The 19,761-nt window shown below is 40.6% G+C and overlaps 2 protein-coding genes across 5 annotated transcripts in view; both read left to right on the plus strand.

Moving 5' to 3' along the window:
* The window catches only part of LOC117232089, a 28,395-nt gene extending 15,991 nt beyond the window's left edge, over nucleotides 1-12,404 (plus strand). Inside the window, exons 5-8 of the mRNA XM_033491243.1 lie at nucleotides 5,438-5,646; nucleotides 7,939-8,030; nucleotides 8,496-8,688; nucleotides 9,298-12,404. Of these exons, the coding sequence (XP_033347134.1) occupies nucleotides 5,438-5,646; nucleotides 7,939-8,030; nucleotides 8,496-8,688; nucleotides 9,298-9,578 (775 nt within the window). The 3' untranslated portion in view covers nucleotides 9,579-12,404. The remainder of the gene's footprint in view (nucleotides 1-5,437; nucleotides 5,647-7,938; nucleotides 8,031-8,495; nucleotides 8,689-9,297) is intronic.
* Nucleotides 12,405-12,687: 283 nt separating this feature from the next.
* LOC117232094 (vesicle-associated membrane protein 4-like) lies at nucleotides 12,688-19,759 on the plus strand. 4 transcript variants are annotated; one of them, XM_033491251.1, is made up of 6 exons: nucleotides 12,688-12,892; nucleotides 12,985-13,034; nucleotides 13,118-13,165; nucleotides 13,324-13,556; nucleotides 14,010-14,085; nucleotides 19,326-19,461. In XM_033491251.1, exons 1-5 carry the CDS (start codon nucleotides 12,821-12,823, stop codon nucleotides 14,045-14,047), a joined length of 441 nt encoding a protein of 146 aa, XP_033347142.1. In that variant the 5' UTR covers nucleotides 12,688-12,820; the 3' UTR covers nucleotides 14,048-14,085; nucleotides 19,326-19,461. The 4 variants fall into 4 exon arrangements, 3 of the variants coding, with proteins under 3 accessions (XP_033347142.1, XP_033347141.1, XP_033347143.1); XM_033491250.1 differs by lacking the exon at nucleotides 19,326-19,461 and adding an exon at nucleotides 14,352-14,711 and having other exon boundaries at nucleotides 12,689-12,892; XR_004493058.1 differs by lacking the exon at nucleotides 14,010-14,085 and adding an exon at nucleotides 19,538-19,759 and having other exon boundaries at nucleotides 12,693-12,892; nucleotides 19,326-19,476.
* The last annotated feature ends 2 nt before the right edge of the window (nucleotides 19,760-19,761 follow it).

The following is a 19,761-nucleotide window of genomic DNA, read 5'->3' on the forward strand; positions in this document are numbered from 1 at the left end:
GATGACTCATGTATGCTAGTGATTGTAGCAAATCGAATTTTCATCCATGGAAACGGTCCAAACGTCGCACATCAAATGACATATGAACTAGGCCGAGTAATTGTCAGCCAACGTTGAATTAATCGGAAAGTTTGACGGGAATCTTTAATTATTGGCCTGGTATGACGTTCATGCGTCATACTGGCAAACCATTCTGCTGCTAGAATAGTACTTTTATTTATATTTGTTTGAACAAAATGACTAAGGTTGCGCTATTTCTACGCCACGTAACGAGCTCGTTCAAGGTGACTTTCGTTTAATAATTTTCGATGGAAAATTGGATGAAATTAGATAGAAACTATGATAAATGGTTTCCTGCTACAGAGATTGTTCTTTAATTAAAATGCCCATTTTGCATTGACGCACTTCTATCGATACCCTCCAACGAATTTTCCTCTGTACAATCATCGCGGGATGGTTCTCTCGAAACATCGTAGGAATCCCCTCAAAATAGTCACAACTTGTTTGCGGCCAGGCGTTAGTTAGACCACCGAGAGCGATCCCACAGGGAACGAGCCCGGGAAAATAGGTTTCACGCAGGGAGGTCGGTTCTCTGGCTTACGCGAAAGGTTTCCATCGTCCAGCCTCTCGTTCCTCGTCAACCTTTTACGCACAGCCAACTCTGAATTTATGTTCGTCCGTGGTAATGTGCCGCTGGCGAGGATTAACGAATTCTACGAGGGAATTCGATCGTTCGACGATTACCGTTCAAGAAAATAGATTCGATGAAAGATTGGCTTGAAAGAAATCGCGTTTCGTAGATTTAGAACGAAGTTGGATGAAACGCAGTGAGAACGATTCTCTATGTGAGTATAATTTAGAAATCCGAAACCACCCGATTTTTTACGCTTTTTTACCATATTCGATAAATGCAACTTTGTTTCTAACTTCTTGCTGTTCCATTTGCGTGCAATCTCATCGAAATACTCGGATGCGACAACATCGTTTCTTATTCAACGTGACTAGCAAACATCGATGTTCGAGCTATTCGGATTCTGCTCTCAACCTCGACTCGCTTTTTTCGACGATTCGTCTGAAAATTTTCTTTACAAAATTATCGCCAATTTACCAATGTTGATGTGGACGTTTAATCTCTCTCTCTCTCCCTCTCTCTCTCTCTCTCTGTGAGTCCTTTCAATTCATGAAAATTTACGTGTTTTCCTGACGATAGAAGGAGAAAAAGAGGAACCTCGACGATCGTGTAATTTCACGGCAGAGATGTCGCAGAAAAAAGTTTGGTCGTTGGAAAGATGATCGTCGAGCAAGAAACGACTACTATTGTGTCTAGACGATAAGAAATTCTTCCGGTGGAGATTGCCTCTCTCTTTCGTCGTGATCGTCTGTTATTACGCCAATTATTACATCGTATCCAAGGAGATGAGCCCAGTCGATGCGTTCCATCGTCTCTTCAAATAGACGGTGTAAATATTTGCACCGGTTTTTCGTTTTCTTACCGGAGAGATCTCTCCCTTTCTCGTCCCTCCGTTTATATATAACTCTGCACGTTACAGCCTCGTCTTCGTGTTTCGTGTAAGTGTACTTACACACGTGCCAAACCGGAGGAATGCACGAAGCATTGTTCTTGGCCGGGACACGACGCGTGTCTCGATCGAGAGGAACCACGAGACAGAGTCTTGAAAATCGTGTAAAAGGAACAGTTGAATAATCGTCGGTCGAGATTTTGGACTTGTCACAGCGTTTCTCTGAATAAATGGGTATAAATTCTCGGAATAAATGGACGAAGTTATTAACGTAAATTATTAACGAATAAACACAGTGTTTTCGCGGAAAAATAACAAATAGCACTGCCAGAGAAAAACACAAACTCAACAAGCAAATTAAGAACCGATGAGAATTATGATTCGTGATATCGACGTTCGTCGCGTTCTGCTACTTTGCCGGATTCATTAGCATTCTAAATATTATCACGATGATCGTACAAAGTGGTCCGCTTTTCTACTCGTGTAATCCGCCGCGCAGCGCAATTAAAATCAGTCGCGCGAAACGCGCTACATATATCGGCTGCTTTTCAGTTATTCGGGCATTTTTGATCGTGTCCACGCTGTTTCTCCATTGGCACAATTTTTTATTTTTATTTATTCTGCTCAATCGCGCATATCGTGATCGATTCGCAATTTTTATTCGCCGATAAATAAAATGCCTGGCAATTTTCTACTAATTTCCCGTAGATCGAACAACTCGTTCAACCTTGAAATTCCGATTTAAAACTCGAATTCCTCGACAGGGTTAGCCGACGCAGTTACAAGGCGACGAAGATCGTAAAACTTCAACTCGCTGAATCGAACTGAGGGGCTGAAAGCAGAGATTTCCGTTTTATTAGGTTGAAATTCGTGTTCCATTGCATCGAGACAAGCGTGCTGCTTACGTCGACCCATTGCTGCGTTAATCCCAGATCGGCAACTGCTCCTTTCCACGCGCTCGCTTTGTGTCCAACATTATGCACGTAAATATGATTATGTAGCTCCCCGTCATACGATCGATAAGGGCTCGCAGTGAAACGTGACAGTCGATTGGAGGAAGTCACCTTGCTACAGTAGCGAATTGAAGGAATGGAGAAGCGAATACCTTTGTTCGAGTGTACATCGACGTAAATGGTTTTATTCTCAAAATATCACGAATTTATAGCTATGTCTCTCGACGACAAATAGGTCCTTTCCGATGCGCTCTTTTCAAGCATACCAGATGTACGTGTAATATGGATGCCTCTAAATTGAAAGAAAATTTAATAACAACTCAAAGAGGGTTGATATTTGATCCACATGTGCACCAGCAGCGTGCACTAAGCGATATGTGAATTGCTTGAACAATTTTCTTGTTCGTATTTCGTTCCCATCTGCTGTGTATGTGTACAAAGTAATCCAAACATACGATAAATCGAAAGTTTCGTTATCAAGAAAATTTCAGCTTTGTCCAGCGAGATGATTGAAACTTGTCGGTTCTTTTCGTTTCGTTGAATGGCTCACGTGTAATCGACCAGAGGCTTCGAAAACTTATCCGGATTTACGTAATGTTTCGTGTAATGTTCCGCTGATTCTGTAGCATCGGCGGAAATTCAATCGCCGTTGGAATTGATTTCACCACGATCTCTCCCCTACCGTTCAACTCAACTCCATAGAACCCTCGATGGCCGAAACATTCGATTCGAGAGCTTTTTGGTCCATTAACCGACGATTTTTCATCGACGCCGACGATGCAAACGAAGAAACGTTCCGTCGTCGGTCGACGATATTCGATATGATGGATGCAATTTAACCATATGCATTCTCCTGGATGCACGTCGAGACGTATTTTCCCTTTCGTTTGCTCGGAAAACATGGAGGATGGAGAAGGGATAGAGTACCGATGCGAGTTTATTAAAATTTTTCGTGCAAGGTATTGGTGTCTTGTCGAGTTTATGGTTGGAACAGTGGAGCTGAAAACAACCGAGACAGTCGCGAAATTCCACGATTTTTATTTTTGTGGCTGCATTGCCGTTTCAGATGACCCGATTCCTCGAATAAGTCGAAAGTAATTCTCGCGGAAGAAAAGTCGGAAAATTTATAACATCTCGTGTACATATGGAATATTCTGAGAAATACGAAACGTGTTATTTACAATAATTCATATTTATCTGGATTTCCGTGGTAGATTGAATCACGCCAACATGCAATCTCGTATTTCACACTTGATCGGTTATAATTTGCATCACCTAAATATCAAAAGGTTTTGTTACGTTCTTCGAAATAGTTTCTACATCTTTGAATTACATCCCAGTTCCGAACAATCCAGATCACCGATTGTTTCAACTCGGATTTCTTTTATGCAGACTTCGTCCCTAATTAAGGACCAGTAACATTCGCGGCATGAGAACGTCGACGATCGTTCTAAGCGAAGCAATCTGCAAAATTGAAACAAAACGCGCCACTGCGACAATGGTTACATTTTCTCGATATTCTCGGCAAATTCCAACAATCCTCACGTGTTTCTCCTTCTCTTGAAACGGGCATGATTTTGCATTTGGAGAGATAATAGGATTATTCTGTAAACAACGATCGTAACTAAAAGTTATTTAGATGCAACATACTAAATGTGCATGTTTGACGAAGAACCGTGTAATCCATTGTTCGAGCGAAGCTCGCTAATAGGATTCGGTCTCCTCTCGCAGCGGGTTCTATATACTTACGATAAATTAATTCGATGGACTTTATTGAGTCGAGATCGATGACTGGTTGAACTATAGATGATAATTATAGATCTGGTCTGGAAGGGCTCGTAGCTGCGAAAACCATAGACGCCAGCCTGACTGTCCTGTGGAAATCATGATTTTTATGACATTTTACAATTCATCCTTACGACATTCTGTGTGTTACGTCGGGCGACTCTCTACCTGGACCAGGTCATACACCGCGGGCCAGGCGGACACTAGACGTCCGCTCATCCTTGCTGCGTACCCTCAATTGTCCCAAGGACCCATCATAAATCCCAGTAATTTGCTAGCTAAGGTCCTTCAGATCCAACAAATATCTTTTTTCTAAATCACTTTCTAAAGACTATTGTTTACTACGGCTTGACACGGGCAAGTTAGTTTTTCTCACGTACGATGCTTCCTACTAGCAACTTTCTATCGAGGGCGGCTAAGCCCTTCCTAGTCCACCAACCTCCGTTTATCCAATCAGGAGCAATGTATACTGCCCTCACTTTCCTGACCAAGAATGTCATGAACAAATCCGATAGTCCTGTGCGCTAGACACACCCATCACTAGCTTTCCTACGACACAGCATCGTCAATGTACCTTACTTCTCCTACGACATCAGGAGGGTCAAGTCAACTACTAAGTCTAAATCTAACGCCTAACGCTTTAAGTCTAAGCACAACGCTAGAGGAGCGTAATTCACGTAAACTATCTAAGTCGATTCTCGGTATTGTCGAACATCCATCTCCCCTACTAAGTATACTATAGTGCTACGTCCACTAATACACTAAATTCAATTATAAGAGTCCTGCTCTAGCGTGCATATCTATCTTATCTTCGTGCGATAAGTTGTTATCTATTTATATCTACTCAACAGTGTAATCTAAGTGTTGGAAATACATAACTTATAATTCTGTGAAACACAGTGTTATACAAACTGAATCACCCCTATTGTCTCAACGGAAATCAGGGGATCGATCAATTCGTGGTGTCGATTGCTATAATCGTAACGGGAATTTACGACTCCCATTGACGTCTCTCCTCGCGACTGCGTCTCCCCGCGATTGGTCGAAACTACACTATCTTTCTTAACAGAGATCGAATTGAGATACTTTCTTACGATTAAGTCGAAGCTTCTGTGCTATTCGATCCTACACGACAACACAATAGTCGCTGTACGGTAAATTTTTGTACATTTTGTTCAGAAATAGCAATGTCTCGGGTGAAAGATCGCCGTTCGAAGGTTCCTGCTGCAGCGGACAAGGCGTGGGAGCGGATAGCACGGAAAGCGAAGAAATGGAGGAGATCTCGAAATATCGAGTGGTCCTGCTCGGTGATTCCGGAGTTGGAAAAACTGCGTTGGTTTCGCAGTTCATGACCAGCGAGTACATAAACACGTACGATGCTAGCCTGGGTAAGTCAAATCCTTTATTCTCTGTCGATCGATATAAAAAATTTAGTAGCTATTGTTTGTTATTTTCTGCCTGTTCTTTTACACCTTTCTCTGTATTTGTAGTCACTGTCGGTAATTAAATTTCACCTATACATCGCGTGTAACGTCGAAGTAAATAATAGAGCGAAGCGAAAAGAGGATTACTTCGCCGTGTTCTCTCCGAGCCCTATTTTCCTTTCGTCCTCTATGTTTTTTGTTCTCTTTTTTCTAATAAAGGAAACCACATTTTGAGCGTTGTTTAAAGCACGATAACGAGATTCTGCTGAAACGAGTCACGAGCTGTGGCTATTCTTTTCTTCCCGTTGCTACAGCATAACCCAGCGGTTCGATAATTTCGCTATCGCGCTTTTTTTATTTTCTTTTGCGATGTCTCTTTGTGTTTGTGTGCATCGTATCACCATTGTGCCCGATAACCCCGGAACTGTGACAAGCTGGTTAGAGCTTGGCGTTCCAGTAGAAGAGTTTAATACCGAAACGCAAGGAAACACATCTGAAATAAAAGAACTGAACAAAGTTTGCCGCAATTACTTCTTTTGATTTTCCCGATACAACGAAGGCTTCGAACGATACGTCTCCTTGTGTTTGGTTATTAAATATTCCATAGTTTTTATGGTTCGAGATCTACTTTTCCACCGAGGATAAGGAAAGAAAGGTATTCGAGCAGGCCAAAGGTCGGTTTTTCGAAACATATCTTATTCAAATTTAGGCAAATTTACGCTCTACCGGTGTACCGAAGGGATGTTTTTGCGTACGAATAAATATTTTAGCCAATGCTCGAACTTTTCTCTTATTCCTTTCTAACGAATGCAGGTACTGTATTCCATTGGTAGCAAGCTAGTTCAGAAATAGCGAAAGAAATTCTGGCTCGCTGGAACTTGGTTAAACGAGTTGGCGGTTATACGGGGAGGAACGTTAATTATAAATGCACGCATGAGATCACGGCAGTGGTTGTGGATATAACGAGTGTTCCGTTTCTTGCCAACTTTTTCGTATGTCTAATTATCCGACCATTTTTAATGAAGAATTTTGGAATTAAATTTCACCGTGCCTCCTTGTCAATTATTATGCAAATTTTAATCTTCGCGTTTAACACGTTCACTGTTTTCATACCCGCGAGTTGCTTTGAATCTTTTTTTTTTTTTTTATTATTAAATGCTATAGTAAAGCTGTTTGCGTGGGAAAAACGAGCGAAGGAAGACTTTCTTCGGAGACAGTCTAATGATGATTAATAACGGAGTTCGTTAGGCGCTCTACGTCATCGTGCTTATCGCCAGACAAATGGTCAACCGTTTATCAAAGAATTTTCACGATTTTTTAATCGACATATTCGCCGTTAAATCAGGTGATCTTCCTTCGTAGAAAATAGATCGTCGATTCGATTTGTACGTTTCGACGTAACGATATTCGAATGTCGGTCCTCGTCCATTTGGTAATTCAGAGAAAAATCTCGTTGACGATTTTCCAAATGGCCTGACCTCGGTTTCCGTTCCACACGAATACGATCCTCGCCGCGTGCGATAATGGCGGTTTCGTGTAACTCTAGCAATGCGGATCGTTAATGTGGCCTTTCGCCATGGTTGTATAGTATTGTACACCTACCTGTCGAAGCAGCCTTCGGCCTATTACAGGACAATTGTTGTTCACTACGCTGTACACATGGTCATATGATACTCCCACCTAATTTTCCTTCCGTTACATCCTTCGCGTGTTTCTGTTTTGAATAATCAGTCATTTAGCGTCTCCAAGATGATGCTTTCTAATTTATACTCGCGCCAACGGAACGACATTCTTTCTTGATTCGAGGAAAAATATTCGTTGTTTCCGAGATACTATTCGCTAGTTAAATAAATTAGGTTGAGAGGAATATATTACAACGGTGTCTGAAATGTAGAACTTGGATTCTAAACGTGCTTAAACGTGTTAAATCACATAATGTTGGTATATTACAAACACTCAGAGACTAGGAACCTTAAGATTTTTATCATAAACATATGTATAACACGGTTTGGCCATTTTCGCTTCTCCTTTTACTCGTTTCACATTTGGGGAACCGTGCAGAGATCCAGTCGTTTTTGTCGCTGCTAGAAACTGATCTTTCGATAAAAAAAGACTGTCAAAAGACTGTTGTTTTCCGTTTCACCGACTAGTTTTATTGGTTTCAGGCTTCGCGAACAAAATTTAATTTATTACCAATTCTTTCAATCGTCCTATTTCGTATTGATGTGTTATGAAGAAAGTTATGATGTTCGACAGATGACGAGTTCGGGGAAAAGACAGTGTCAATTTTGCTGGATGGCGAGGAGTCGGAAATGGTATTTATCGATCATCCGCACGTGGAGATGAGCGTAAGTACAATTCTCGTTTCAAAGACTTTGCGCCTACGCCCGAGTACGCGAGTTTGCCTAAATTCTATAAACACGAAACCCAATTAACCGTGAAACGTTGTTGAATAAAAGTAAAAACTTGGATGGATAGACATGGCGGATAAACGTCAAGTTAATAGCCAAGTAACGGGACCTGGCTCGAGAAAGGCGAATCAAAGAAGAAAATTAACTCCAAATAAACAACGATATTTTAATTAATTCCGAAGATTAATTACTCGGAAGAGCTGACTTACCGATATTCTCTTTTAATATTTGCGGCAGAACTACGGTTGGCGTTTCTCGAACGCAGAAAGAAGAACAAATTTAAATCTTTACATCTTGATTTAGGATCGAACAACGAATAAAAGATATTTTAAACGAGTTTATCAAGACGAACGAAGGTCCTTAGTAGTATCTAATGCAATTACTTTTACGAATCTCGTGTAGGTAGAGAATTCTTTGTCCACCTACGAGCCGCATGCTTGCATCGTGGTTTACTCCACCGTGTCCCGTACGAGCTTCCAGGTTGCGGAGGAGACCCTAAACTACTTATGGAGGGAGCACTACACGCAGGAACGATCAGTGATTGTAGTCGGTAACAAGTCTGATCTTGCGAGAAGTCGGACGATCACGGCAAACGGTGAGTTTTAGCTTTCAGACAAAATGCATTTTCAATAGGAAAATCGTTGAGAGAGATCTCGAATGTCTAGCTCGAATAACTGAATAAAAGTACTGTAGGTAACTGAAATAATTGAAAAGTACGTATCTATTGATCAAATTAAGGATCACGGGGCTGGCAGATACCATTTTTATATCAAATTCGCAGAAAAAGGCCTGTTAATTATTCGCGTAGATTTATTACCAGAACTTTCATTCCCTGAATCATTCCATGGTATATTTTCATCCTATTATTTTCAAACACGTGAATCGTCCCACACGTGGATAGCCGTACATACATATATGTACTTCAAACAATGCAACGATCAGTCGGACACAGATGCATCGATTCTTTCTCCCTTTGGTCGCGAAACGAAAGATTTCGTAGAAATCTGTCAGAGTTTTAAGGTGCATTCAAGTAACTCAAACGCGGTACTCGATTCGGAAGCATTTGTGCAAAGATCCCGAGCTGCGAATTTGATAAAGCTTCTCGAAAAGGAAGCGAGCGAATGACAGAGAGAATGTGAGAGAAAAAGAGAGAGAGAGAGTGAGTGAGTGTTCTGGTGATCGAATAGTTGGTGTTCTTTCAAAGAGGGCAAGCAGCTAGCAACGTCGAGGGAGTGTAAGTTCATCGAGACATCCAGCGGTATCCAGCACAATGTAGACGAGCTTCTGGTAGGCGTGCTCAAGCAGATTCGACTTCGTGAGAGCCGCGACAAGAAGCTGAAACGCCAGAGTAGCAAGAGGAAGATTCTGTCCAAGCTTCACGGTAGCAAGACTGCGCTCAGCCTAAATCTCGCCAGGGAGATATTGAACAAGATGTGCTTGAACGACAGCAAGAGTAAGAGCTGCGAGAACCTGCACGTGCTGTAAGAGGATATCGCGATCATTGACCGACGACGTTCGATATTTCGCTCTGTTCCCGATGAATCGCATGAGTGAGAATGTAAAACTTCGTTGTAAACTTCATGAAGCTCAAACGTTTCCGTCGAGTAAAGGTTGCGGTTTGCTGGTATGTAATGTAAATTTCGAGAAAAAAAAAAGCGGCGAAATATTGTTTCAAAGAGCGCGTACGTTAATGGAAAAGTTGTTCCAGCGTGATTGTGGTTTTTGGTTAAGAGGATTCCGTTAAAATCATATAAGCAAATGGGTTTTAGCGAGTTTACATTAGCAGGACGAATAAAACGGAGGATGACGGAATGGTGCAGCGAAACGAGACGTTTCTCGCGTGTATCGATTTTTCGTCGTGTTTTTAGTCTCATAACGAATTCAGGCCTACGCATATCGCGTCCTAGAAAGCCAATAGATGGATAGAAAGCGCAAACAAGGAAACTTTCACCCTTCCTCAATCGTGCTCTCGAATAATATTTGCTGTACCCTTCTCTCGCCCGTCGCTGGTGACCGAAGTGTCGTTTACAATTGAAGAAAACTGGTTGTGGACCAAGCAACGAGTTTTGTACTCGAAACGAGTTTCAAACAGTACGCGAGTCAATTTGACGAGCTGTCAATTTCTCTTAATTTGCGATACGAAACGCTCATTCTTTAATTACATGTTCGGCGTAAGATCTCGAAATCGAAATCGAAGGATGGAGGATCGCAAAATTTATCACGACACAAATGACAGCGCGGGTGAATTTGGCGGCTGCATGGTACGCGGCTCGATTATTTATTAGGATCTAATGGATAACACGTGTCCCTCGGCTCTAGTGTTGCAACTGGCTGTGTTCTACACCGGTGCTCGTTTATATATTGGGTGATTCCTTCCAAAACAATCGATACGCTCGCCCCTAAAGTTGGAGGAAAAGTACCGAGCCATAAAAACGACAGTTTTATGGCTGAAGGTGTTAAAAGAACTCCAAGGTTTATTACGCTTTCTCTATGTCATTGAGAAGTATCGATCGCGATTATTCCTATGGTTTCTAGTTATTCCGCCGTACTCTTGTTAATTATTCGATCAAACATTGTCACACGATTTCTATATATAAGTCGAAATTTCCTAGGGAACCATGTCGAACGTTTTACATAAATTACTCTGCATTCGATTGTTTGGTGGTAAAACGCTATCGCACTGTTTCTCTCGCGTGTAACGCATACACACGCGTACAGAAACGAAGAAAGAGAGAGAGAGAGAGAGTTTTCCGATAATTGCGGCTACGCGATATATCAGCTTCAATTAAACAACTTCCATTAATTGAGATAAAAACGGCTGATCGTCGTTTACTTTCGGAACGAATTGTGTCAATGCGAAAGTTAGTCGTCGAATCGGCTCCAATCGTTCCTCGTTCGGTTCGATTTTCAGAGAGGATACGTTTGCCAAGCGAGCAAAAACGTTGTCGACGGCGTGTCATTAATTTATTAAATTAACCGGGCCAACGGAAGGTGTAAACGGCGTTGCTTTTCGTCGTTGACGATCATTTCGTTTCTGATAAACGTGGAATTTCACTTTGAGGATCGCGTCAGCCGATCAAAACTCTCGGTTCGTTTCGTTGGACGCTGGTTTCGTCCAATTCGTGCGACGCTGGACGTCTCGACGCTTCTTATTTATACGATATCGTGTAGAAATATAATGTAACGTTAATAGTTTAGCGATTATATATGGAATAAGATATTCCAGGAAAACTCTAGATTACTTTGAAGATCTTAATTCGAGAATTCTATTTCTGAATTCGTACCATTAATATAATAGGCAACTCTGACTAAAAAGAAAATTTACTAGAAAAATCTTTCTGAATAATTTTTAATTTGTCTTCCAAAGATAGGAAAGGCGCGCATACGATTTTCGTTTTGTTCGTTTCCCGCGAAACGGAGCTTCGGCCGCGAAAGCTGGTATCGCGTATTTCAGGGAAGTATTTATAGGATTGTCGAAGTGAAAAAAAAAAAAGAAAATAAAAAAAAAAAAGAAAAGATTCAATCGAGTAGGGACGGCCTAAAAACGTACAAGACGGATGGAGAACGGTCTCCCCGTCGATATATTTGCATGTAGATTTATCATATTATTAATGTTGTTTTCGAAAAGGCCAGCTGATCACCGGTAACGATCGATCGTTACAGTGATTTCAGGATATTATGAATATCTGTAAATTGAAATAAGCGCTTCACATATCGAGCAGCGACTTCTATATGGTAGAAAACAATCGATTATACGTATTTTAATCGTAAACATTCACGTGTCCTGATTATCACAGTCTGACCTCTGTCTTAGATCATTGTCAATTCGTAAAGAGTTCGTTATATTTTCTCAAGCATCGTTCGTGAACGACAACAAAATCCGTTACAAATGTTGTTAATCGTCCTATAAAGTCGTGGATAACTCAGAGCTACGGATACCCCGAAAGGCTGGTCTATTTTTATATACACAAGCTCGTCCAATACGTTTTATTACGATCTGTCATCCACACGATCGACGTTTTTCTACTCTGTAAGAATGACTCTACATACACGAAAAACTCGTGCAGGGAGCGAACGTATCACTTTTTTCTTCCGTCTTTTTTCAGAAAATAGGCGTTAAATCCTTGGATGGCGCGGACAAAAGATTTAAGATTCCTATAGTTTACAGGATTTATTGTACATCTCGCGAAGAATCCCTGCACGTTTACACGACAATCATATTTTGTTATTTATCGTGTTGTATTCTATATCTGTGGTAGGATTTAGGCCTTAGATGTTTATGTCGAAATAAAAGCAATATACATAACCAGACTATATTTTTTAAATCTATCATTTAGGTTATTTAATTATCTTTTACGAAAAAGAAAGAAAATAATTTCAGAAAATAATAGTCCCTAAGAAAAGCCTTTTTTCCTAACAAGAGTTGCTTTTTTTTTTACGATAAAGTCCAAAGAGTTCACATGTATCACGGAAGATCAAATTCCAGCCACATGCACGTATTTGCATCCTATATTTTACCGGATGTGTCGATGACGCCATCTAACGTCAAGAGAGATAATTCAGTAGAGCCACCTCCAGTTCTCAATGGAACGGCGGACTGTGTTGTATCTTAGCAATATGGCTACGTGTCGAGTGTTCTTGTAGCGTGTTTGGGGCACGATCGTACTAAGTATTACCCGCGGGTTTAACAATCGTTTAATAAGACGGCATCGATCGACTTACTGATCATGAACGTGTCAACGACTAGCAAATGGGATTTGTCCCGGGAGGACATCAAAAGTGCGGCAAAGGATGAAAAGGTGAGTAGTCTGAGACAAGTTGGTTACTGTGGCTTCGTAGTACCGTAGGATAGAGGTCTATTGGCGGGAAATTTAAATTTGGATAATTTCAGGAGTTGCTATTGGAGCACGACAGCGATCCGGATGAAAATATGCTGTTCAAGTAAGTTTAATGTATCGAATGATTCTTTTCCCGTTTGGAATAATTGTTTTCGTATGTTCTAATGGATAATATTCGTATTTTAGTCAACCAAGTACGTCCGCAGAAACTAAAGTGGATGGGAAGATGGATAAGTAAGAATATCTTCCATTTTTGTAAATAAAATCCGATTTTCTTTTCTACTACACTTCAACTTAATCTCGGGCGATAGATAATCGTTTCAGAAATAAGAAACGATAGTTACAAAATGTTTAAGAATCGTATCGGTGATACCCGTTTATTTGGCTTCTAGTGTTAGGCTGCAAATTCAGGAAGTCACGGAGGTGATGCGGGAGAACGTTCAGAAGGTAATGGAGCGTGGAGAGAGGCTCGAGGATCTACAAGAAGTTAGCGATCGACTGAGTATGGTTGGAAACGAATTTAGAGCGGCAGCGAAGAAAGCTCAACAGAGGGCGTGGTTGCAGAACTTTAAAACAAGGATCGTTCTCGTCACTATCACGGTGACCGTCGTCGTCTGTATCATTGGTATGACGCACATTATCATTAGAAGATGCATGTTAAGCGCATGTTTTTGTTTATTGCATTTGAAATAGAAATGCTCGATCATATATTTTGTAAGACCATACGAACATCTTAATTCAAAGAGAGAAATAAATCAAAAGTGCAGTAAGATATTTTTGGTCTTGAAAAAATTAAATTTGTAAGTATTCGTGCTAAAAGTTGATATCTTATACTTGGCGCGATGTTAATTATCGTCTAAAAGCAATTTACTTTTTATCAATGTATAATTATGATCTTTCAACTCTGATTGCGCATTTCTAGTTTACTCATCGAACATCTGTGTTTATCTGTCGTGAACATAGTGCACCGCAGTATCATAGTTCATGCTGTTAGATTATGTTCTTCATCACCTATCGCATAAAAAAGTGTCCCTCTAAACACAGTTCACGTAGTCAGATCGACGCGTATCGTTTTCAGTTCTGGACATCATGGTGCTTTACCTGGTTCTCAGATAGCGAACACGGTGTAGCGAGCCCCGATCGTTCGATTCCAGGTATTCATCACTGTTTTCCACTTCTAATCTGTTTACACGCTTTCACTTTGACCTTTTTTTTTCACCTTTCTTAACAGTTAGGTAGGTCGTTTATCAAAGTCGTTGAGAAATTTGTCGCATTATAATTAAACATAACAAGTTAAATGAGTTTTCTCTTGCATTCTTGGCACTATTCATCGCTCGTTCGATTGTGCACGCGTTTCATATCGCTTTGATGGTTGTTGAACAGTCGAACGTGTACGCATTATTGGCGTTTTATTTTTCAGTATCCATCGTCGTGAAATATTCGTAACCGAGGCACCTTCCGGATTGAAACACACTTTGCGAGCGTACGTTTATATTTGTACCTGTCTTTCATGGATGATCTACGTGTATTATTATCATAAGTTTATATAAATACATATATTGTTATTTTTAATCGATTCTCACGTCTTCGGAACCTTCGACTGTTCTACGTGTTCGCGTTCACGTTAGCAGAAATCATTTCGAAATTCGAACTATTTTGCTAGAAATTTGATTTCCATATAATATAGCGCGTGTGTAGCCACAAAATACCAGTTCAAAACTGTGTATTTTGGCCTTATTAGTCCGTTAGAAAATATAATATCGTCGTTATTATAATCAAATTCACTCTCGTTACTTCTTGCCCTGTTCTTCTCACTCGTAAATTAATTCTGTGAATCATAATTCTTAATAAGTATGCGTTACCTTTTTCTGACTTACTAGAAAGGAATCACGATCAATTAGAATTATAATAAGAAGGAAGCTTGTTCGCGCGTTATCGCAAAACTTTCTTGCACAAGCGAACGCAGCTACGGCGTACGATCTCCCCTCTACGTTATACGTCACTGACTATCAATGACGAATACTCGCACATTTCGCGAGACGAGGCGAGTAAGTACGAGTGTACACATGTTGATGAACACAGTCGCATCGTGTGCACCGTACACCGTCGTCGAGCGGACGTTTAGTCGTGTTTTGGTCGCGGCATCGATCTCCTGTTCGCGTCGAGCGTACTCGTCATCGAACGTAAACCCAATCTACGGCAAATTCCTTCCTTTCTTTCTTCTTTTTCTCCTTTTTTCCTTTCTCCTTCCTCTCTAGAGTTCACGCGATTAAGGACGATCCATTGCGACCGAACGTGCGCCGACAGATCCAGGGACATGGGAGTGCACGAGTTGGTGATCGCGGTTTTGTCCGTATTTATCGGCGCTTATTTGTTCACGGGAAAACGACGACGCTTCATTTACTTGCTCTACAAAACCTTGCCTAGAGACGTGCTGTGAGTATTTGAAAAAGCTGAATTCAAGCTTCGTAAGTTTAAATGAGGATGGAAACGCGCAACAGTTACCATCGTGGCAACCTGTATTGTGTTTCTGTCGAAATATTTTTCGATGACATAATTATTTTCTCTTTCCGTCGGTTCAATGTTTACGCGTCGATTCTTTAAACAAACTGGCTAATTGCGTCACGCTAATTTGAACAGCAATATTATTAACAGAGGCACGGTCGATGTTCCATTCGATAAACGGCCTTCGAACGATATGTTTGACGTTTAGTGATATTGCGACAAGACCACGTGCTCGTGTTTATAATCGAGATTCGCGTGATTGCAGGAAAAAGGAAGCGCGACACGACTGTTGAAATAAATAACCGTGCACGATCCATTCGTGCGAATTCCTTAACAAAAGTGTGTTCTTAATCGTTTCTACCTACGCTTTTATAAATGCTTCTTCCTACGTAAACGTCTTCGATAAGGACACGCGCGTTTCATATACTTAGTACAGTGCGGATTCTTAGATAAATACCTTTAATCCTCGTGATTCATTTCAAACGACATCTGAATAGGTCACCAGGCTCGGAACTATGTATATGCATCAGGCTGTAATATACGCCAGGTTCTTTCTCCTAACTCATCTTTTACAATTAGATCACTTAAGAAATTTTACGATACTATTGAACGCGATCAAAGGTCCTGTATCCGAGCGAGATCACGCGTCCGGGCGTGGATTCTCTTGAATATAGAGGACCTTTGATCGCGTTCAATAGTATCTCACCCGGACGATAATCGCGTTCGTTGTACGAGCGATATTCTGAGTTTCGAGGAACACAAGGATCCGCTAAAATAAGTATATAGAAGTTTAAAATTTCGACGGAAGAACGAAGCTCTTCTTCCATGGATACGTTTCGTTCGAGACGCACGACAAAGGAATCGTATAAGACCCGGCCATTCGGCATTGATTTCCATCATGAGAATCGTTGATCACGAATCATCCTTGATTCACGAGCACTATCGCGAGAGTATTCTTCGTGCATGCGCGTAGTTGGCCACACGTTCATCTGCGGATGCATCCCGCGCATTGTGCTGCCGTGAACGACCATTGTAGGGCCAATATGGAGCGCATGGAATTTAAACAGCCGGCTGAATAACATTGTTTTGAAGCCGCGATTACGCTCGATGGCCCATCGTGTAAACGCCTCGAGTTTCGAGACTCGAGGGGATCTGGTTTCGACTGGATCGATCTTATTTTCTTTCTTCTTCGTTTCTGTACTTTGATGTGCACTTATTTTACGAGGATGTAAACAACCAAAGTTTCAAAACAATGTGGTCATTTTTTTTTTTTATTAAGAAAGGAAAGGAGAAAGGATTCTGTTACGATTGCAGAAAGTAAATCTAAAATTAGAAAACCATTCGAATGCGTGTTCTATTTATATCTTGCTTTAAGATTGTGTAAGTATCCGAAATTTTTATAAGGTGTAATTTAATTTATCGATAGACGGATACATGATTTTCTATAGTGAAGTGTATGCTCGATCGATACACTGATTATACAACGCGCTCAAATGGCACGAGGTCAGCGTTTATTCATAATTATAGTATTAGTTACATATTAATTGATAGAATTCTACATCAAAAGTACTTTCGATGAACACATATAGTATACACTTCAATAATAAAAGAGGAACTTTGTCTACTTTCGTCAAGGAAGAAAGGAAAATAATAATCCAGCGGCTGACAACTTGTAGTATGTAATCGAGTGTAGTATGTCATCAACTCGATGTTCACAAAAAGTCCCAATGAAAGAGTAACCTTTCGTATCTCTCTACGCACTTATAAATTCTTGAAATAAAAATTACTTCAATTCCTTTTACTATCCTTCTACACTAATATTGCCAAAGTTCATCATAATAACTCGATGGCTGAAATCTATTTGTTGTGATAAAACTGACAGATGACTTGCAAATCTATTCACGTTGTTTCATTTCTTTTCACCTTTCTTTGTGGCTAATATTAAAACGAAGCATGAGACTTTGAGCTTGCCACGGAATCGGATCGAACCAACGCGAGACACGTCGTGTACAAACGATCGGCAACAGGTTGTTGAAATATCAGTTACAGCGAGAACGATGGCGCATTGGCGTGTCGTTTACACTCGAGGGGCTATTGCACGCAGAAAATGCGTAATCGTGCAAACATCATTTGCAAAATTTTCTCGTCGAAAGATAAACAGGCCGAGCGGCACGGCCTTGTCCGCCAACGAGTGCTGGATGCCAGCGTTTACATTCCATTAAGCGCTGGTCTATCGCGACTCGAAGAGTAACCGTCTCATTTGCCCTGTGTCGGAGTGCTCTACCCGATGCAGTTTCCTACGAGACTACATCTATTTTTATATTATTTCCGATTCAATGAAAATTTTTTGTTAAAAAATATAAAAAATATAAATATAAAATATAAAAAAATTCAAAATGTAATTGTTGGCATTTTAGTGTTGAATAAAAATGGAGAGTTACGGAAAATTGTAAATTTGTGTACTTGTGTATGATATGATCCTTTGTATGCGTTACTGTGTCTTTAATAGAGAAGAACGAAATTTGGGACAAAGCAGCTTAGAACGAAATTTAACTTTGATGATTTCGTGTAAATAATTTGAACAACGTTTCAGAAAAACGGAGAATCGTCTACTCGAACGATATTCCGTACAAAAGTTTTAACCTGAATCTCGACGCCTCGACGATTCACAACGACTGTGATAGAACTAACAACATATCACGAACAGATTCTTCTTATTTGTCGACATTTTAACTTTATCGGTTAATTATCAATCTGCGCAACAATTACAAATAAAGATACACGGGAGAACAAATAATTTCGAAGAGACCGGGAAGGTTAGAGATAGTTATCGCCTATCTGCAGCTCTAAAGTGAATACTCGCTGTGTGATTAACACATAGCAACGAAACCGCGAACGATGCATCGTAGTCGAGGGTTATCCTCATACCTAGCACGCATAGCTCGCTTCGTTATTTTATTTGATTTCATTTAATCACCGTGGAAGCGCTGGAAGGGACTGACCGCTGGTGTCGTATGCTCACCGCGATACGAGAGCTTCGACAAAGGCGTAATCTTCCGGGGACGTAGCCTTTCTTGCGCTTTTCTCGCGTTTGAGACTTGGCGTTGTTGCGATTTCGTATTTTTTAAACTATTCGTTCTATACTATTTACCTATTTATTTTTATTTTATTATTCTGTCGTACTTGTCCACTTTAAGCGCGACGATGAAATCAAAATAAAACTACTTTCTTCCAAGAACGGGTAGACCAAAGAAGATATACCTAATGAATTTTAGAGAAAAGGAAATTTCAATTCTTCCTTGATTTTTTGATTTGCAGAATGCCACGATTTCTCTTTGATAAAATAATAATCGGTCAGACGCGGTGAAAAGAATCGCGGAATGATCGCATTCGCGTGGACGCATGTAACGCGCGTGTCGAGTCGTGAAATTACTCAATTGATTCGGAAAGAGAAGGACGTATCGTTAGGGAAGAACGTGACGATGCGCGATAGAGACACGTATCACCGAGCCAGAAAACATGTAACCAACCATATTCATTGCCTGTACCCTAATTCCTTTCTAATCATTTCATTTGATCCCTTTGCGACTAACCTCTTTCCCATCGCAGAAATGTGTTGCGTAGGATCCGCAGAGTTGCCGTTAAAAATTGTCACCTATTTTAATCATACGCGACAATACATTCTTTATCGTCACATTTTCCTTGTTTCTTGCAATTAATCACCGATTTATATCGCTTTCTGATCAATATTCAATCTTTATTTCCGATTACTTTGTTTTCGATTTGGCAAAAGATGCGATAAATTTCGTAACGACGCTAGAAAATTGTTAGAAGCTAGCGAACAAAAATTAAAGTTAGCAATGAAAAAATGATTTTGTTTGGACAATAGGGGCGCATACAGGTTCGTTCGAGTGAACGTGTTGCTATGGTGGTGGGAGTGGCAAAACTTCACCGTGGCGAAATTATTCACGAGGCACGCCACTGCTAACCCCGACAAGATTGCATTCATCTTCGAGGACAAAGAATGGAGTTATCGGGAGGTGAGTTGAAATAATTACAGTCTGGAGAGCAACTCGTGATACTTCTGATTTGCGAACGCAGCTGGAAGAATACAGCAATCAATTGGGACGTTACTTCCATGGAAAATCCTTGTCTCGCGAAGATAGCGTTGGCTTGATCTTGGAAAGTCGGCCCGAGTACGTAGGTATCTGGTTGGGTCTGAGCAAAGCCGGCTTAGTGGGTGCCCTTCTTAACACAAACCTTCGGCAGGATGTTTTGGTGCATAGTATCAAGGCTGCTAATTGCAAGGCTGTCATCTTTGGATC

Source organism: Bombus vosnesenskii, unplaced genomic scaffold, assembly GCF_011952255.1.
Source record: "Bombus vosnesenskii isolate JDL3184/JDL3185 unplaced genomic scaffold, Bvos_JDL3184-5_v1.1 scf7180000013284, whole genome shotgun sequence".
Taxonomy (NCBI): domain Eukaryota; kingdom Metazoa; phylum Arthropoda; class Insecta; order Hymenoptera; family Apidae; genus Bombus; species Bombus vosnesenskii.

What these genes read in the sequence shown, in the direction of transcription:
- LOC117232094 (XM_033491251.1), top strand. Translation starts at nt 12,821, where the DNA reads ATGAACGTGTCAACGACTAGCAAATGGGATTTGTCCCGGGAGGACATC. An exon ending in GTGCGGCAAAGGATGAAAAG is followed by an intron (nt 12,893 to 12,984) that starts GTGAGTAGTCTG and finishes GGATAATTTCAG; the next exon opens with GAGTTGCTATTGGAGCACGA. An exon ending in CGTCGTCGTCTGTATCATTG is followed by an intron (nt 13,557 to 14,009) that starts GTATGACGCACA and finishes TATCGTTTTCAG; the next exon opens with TTCTGGACATCATGGTGCTT.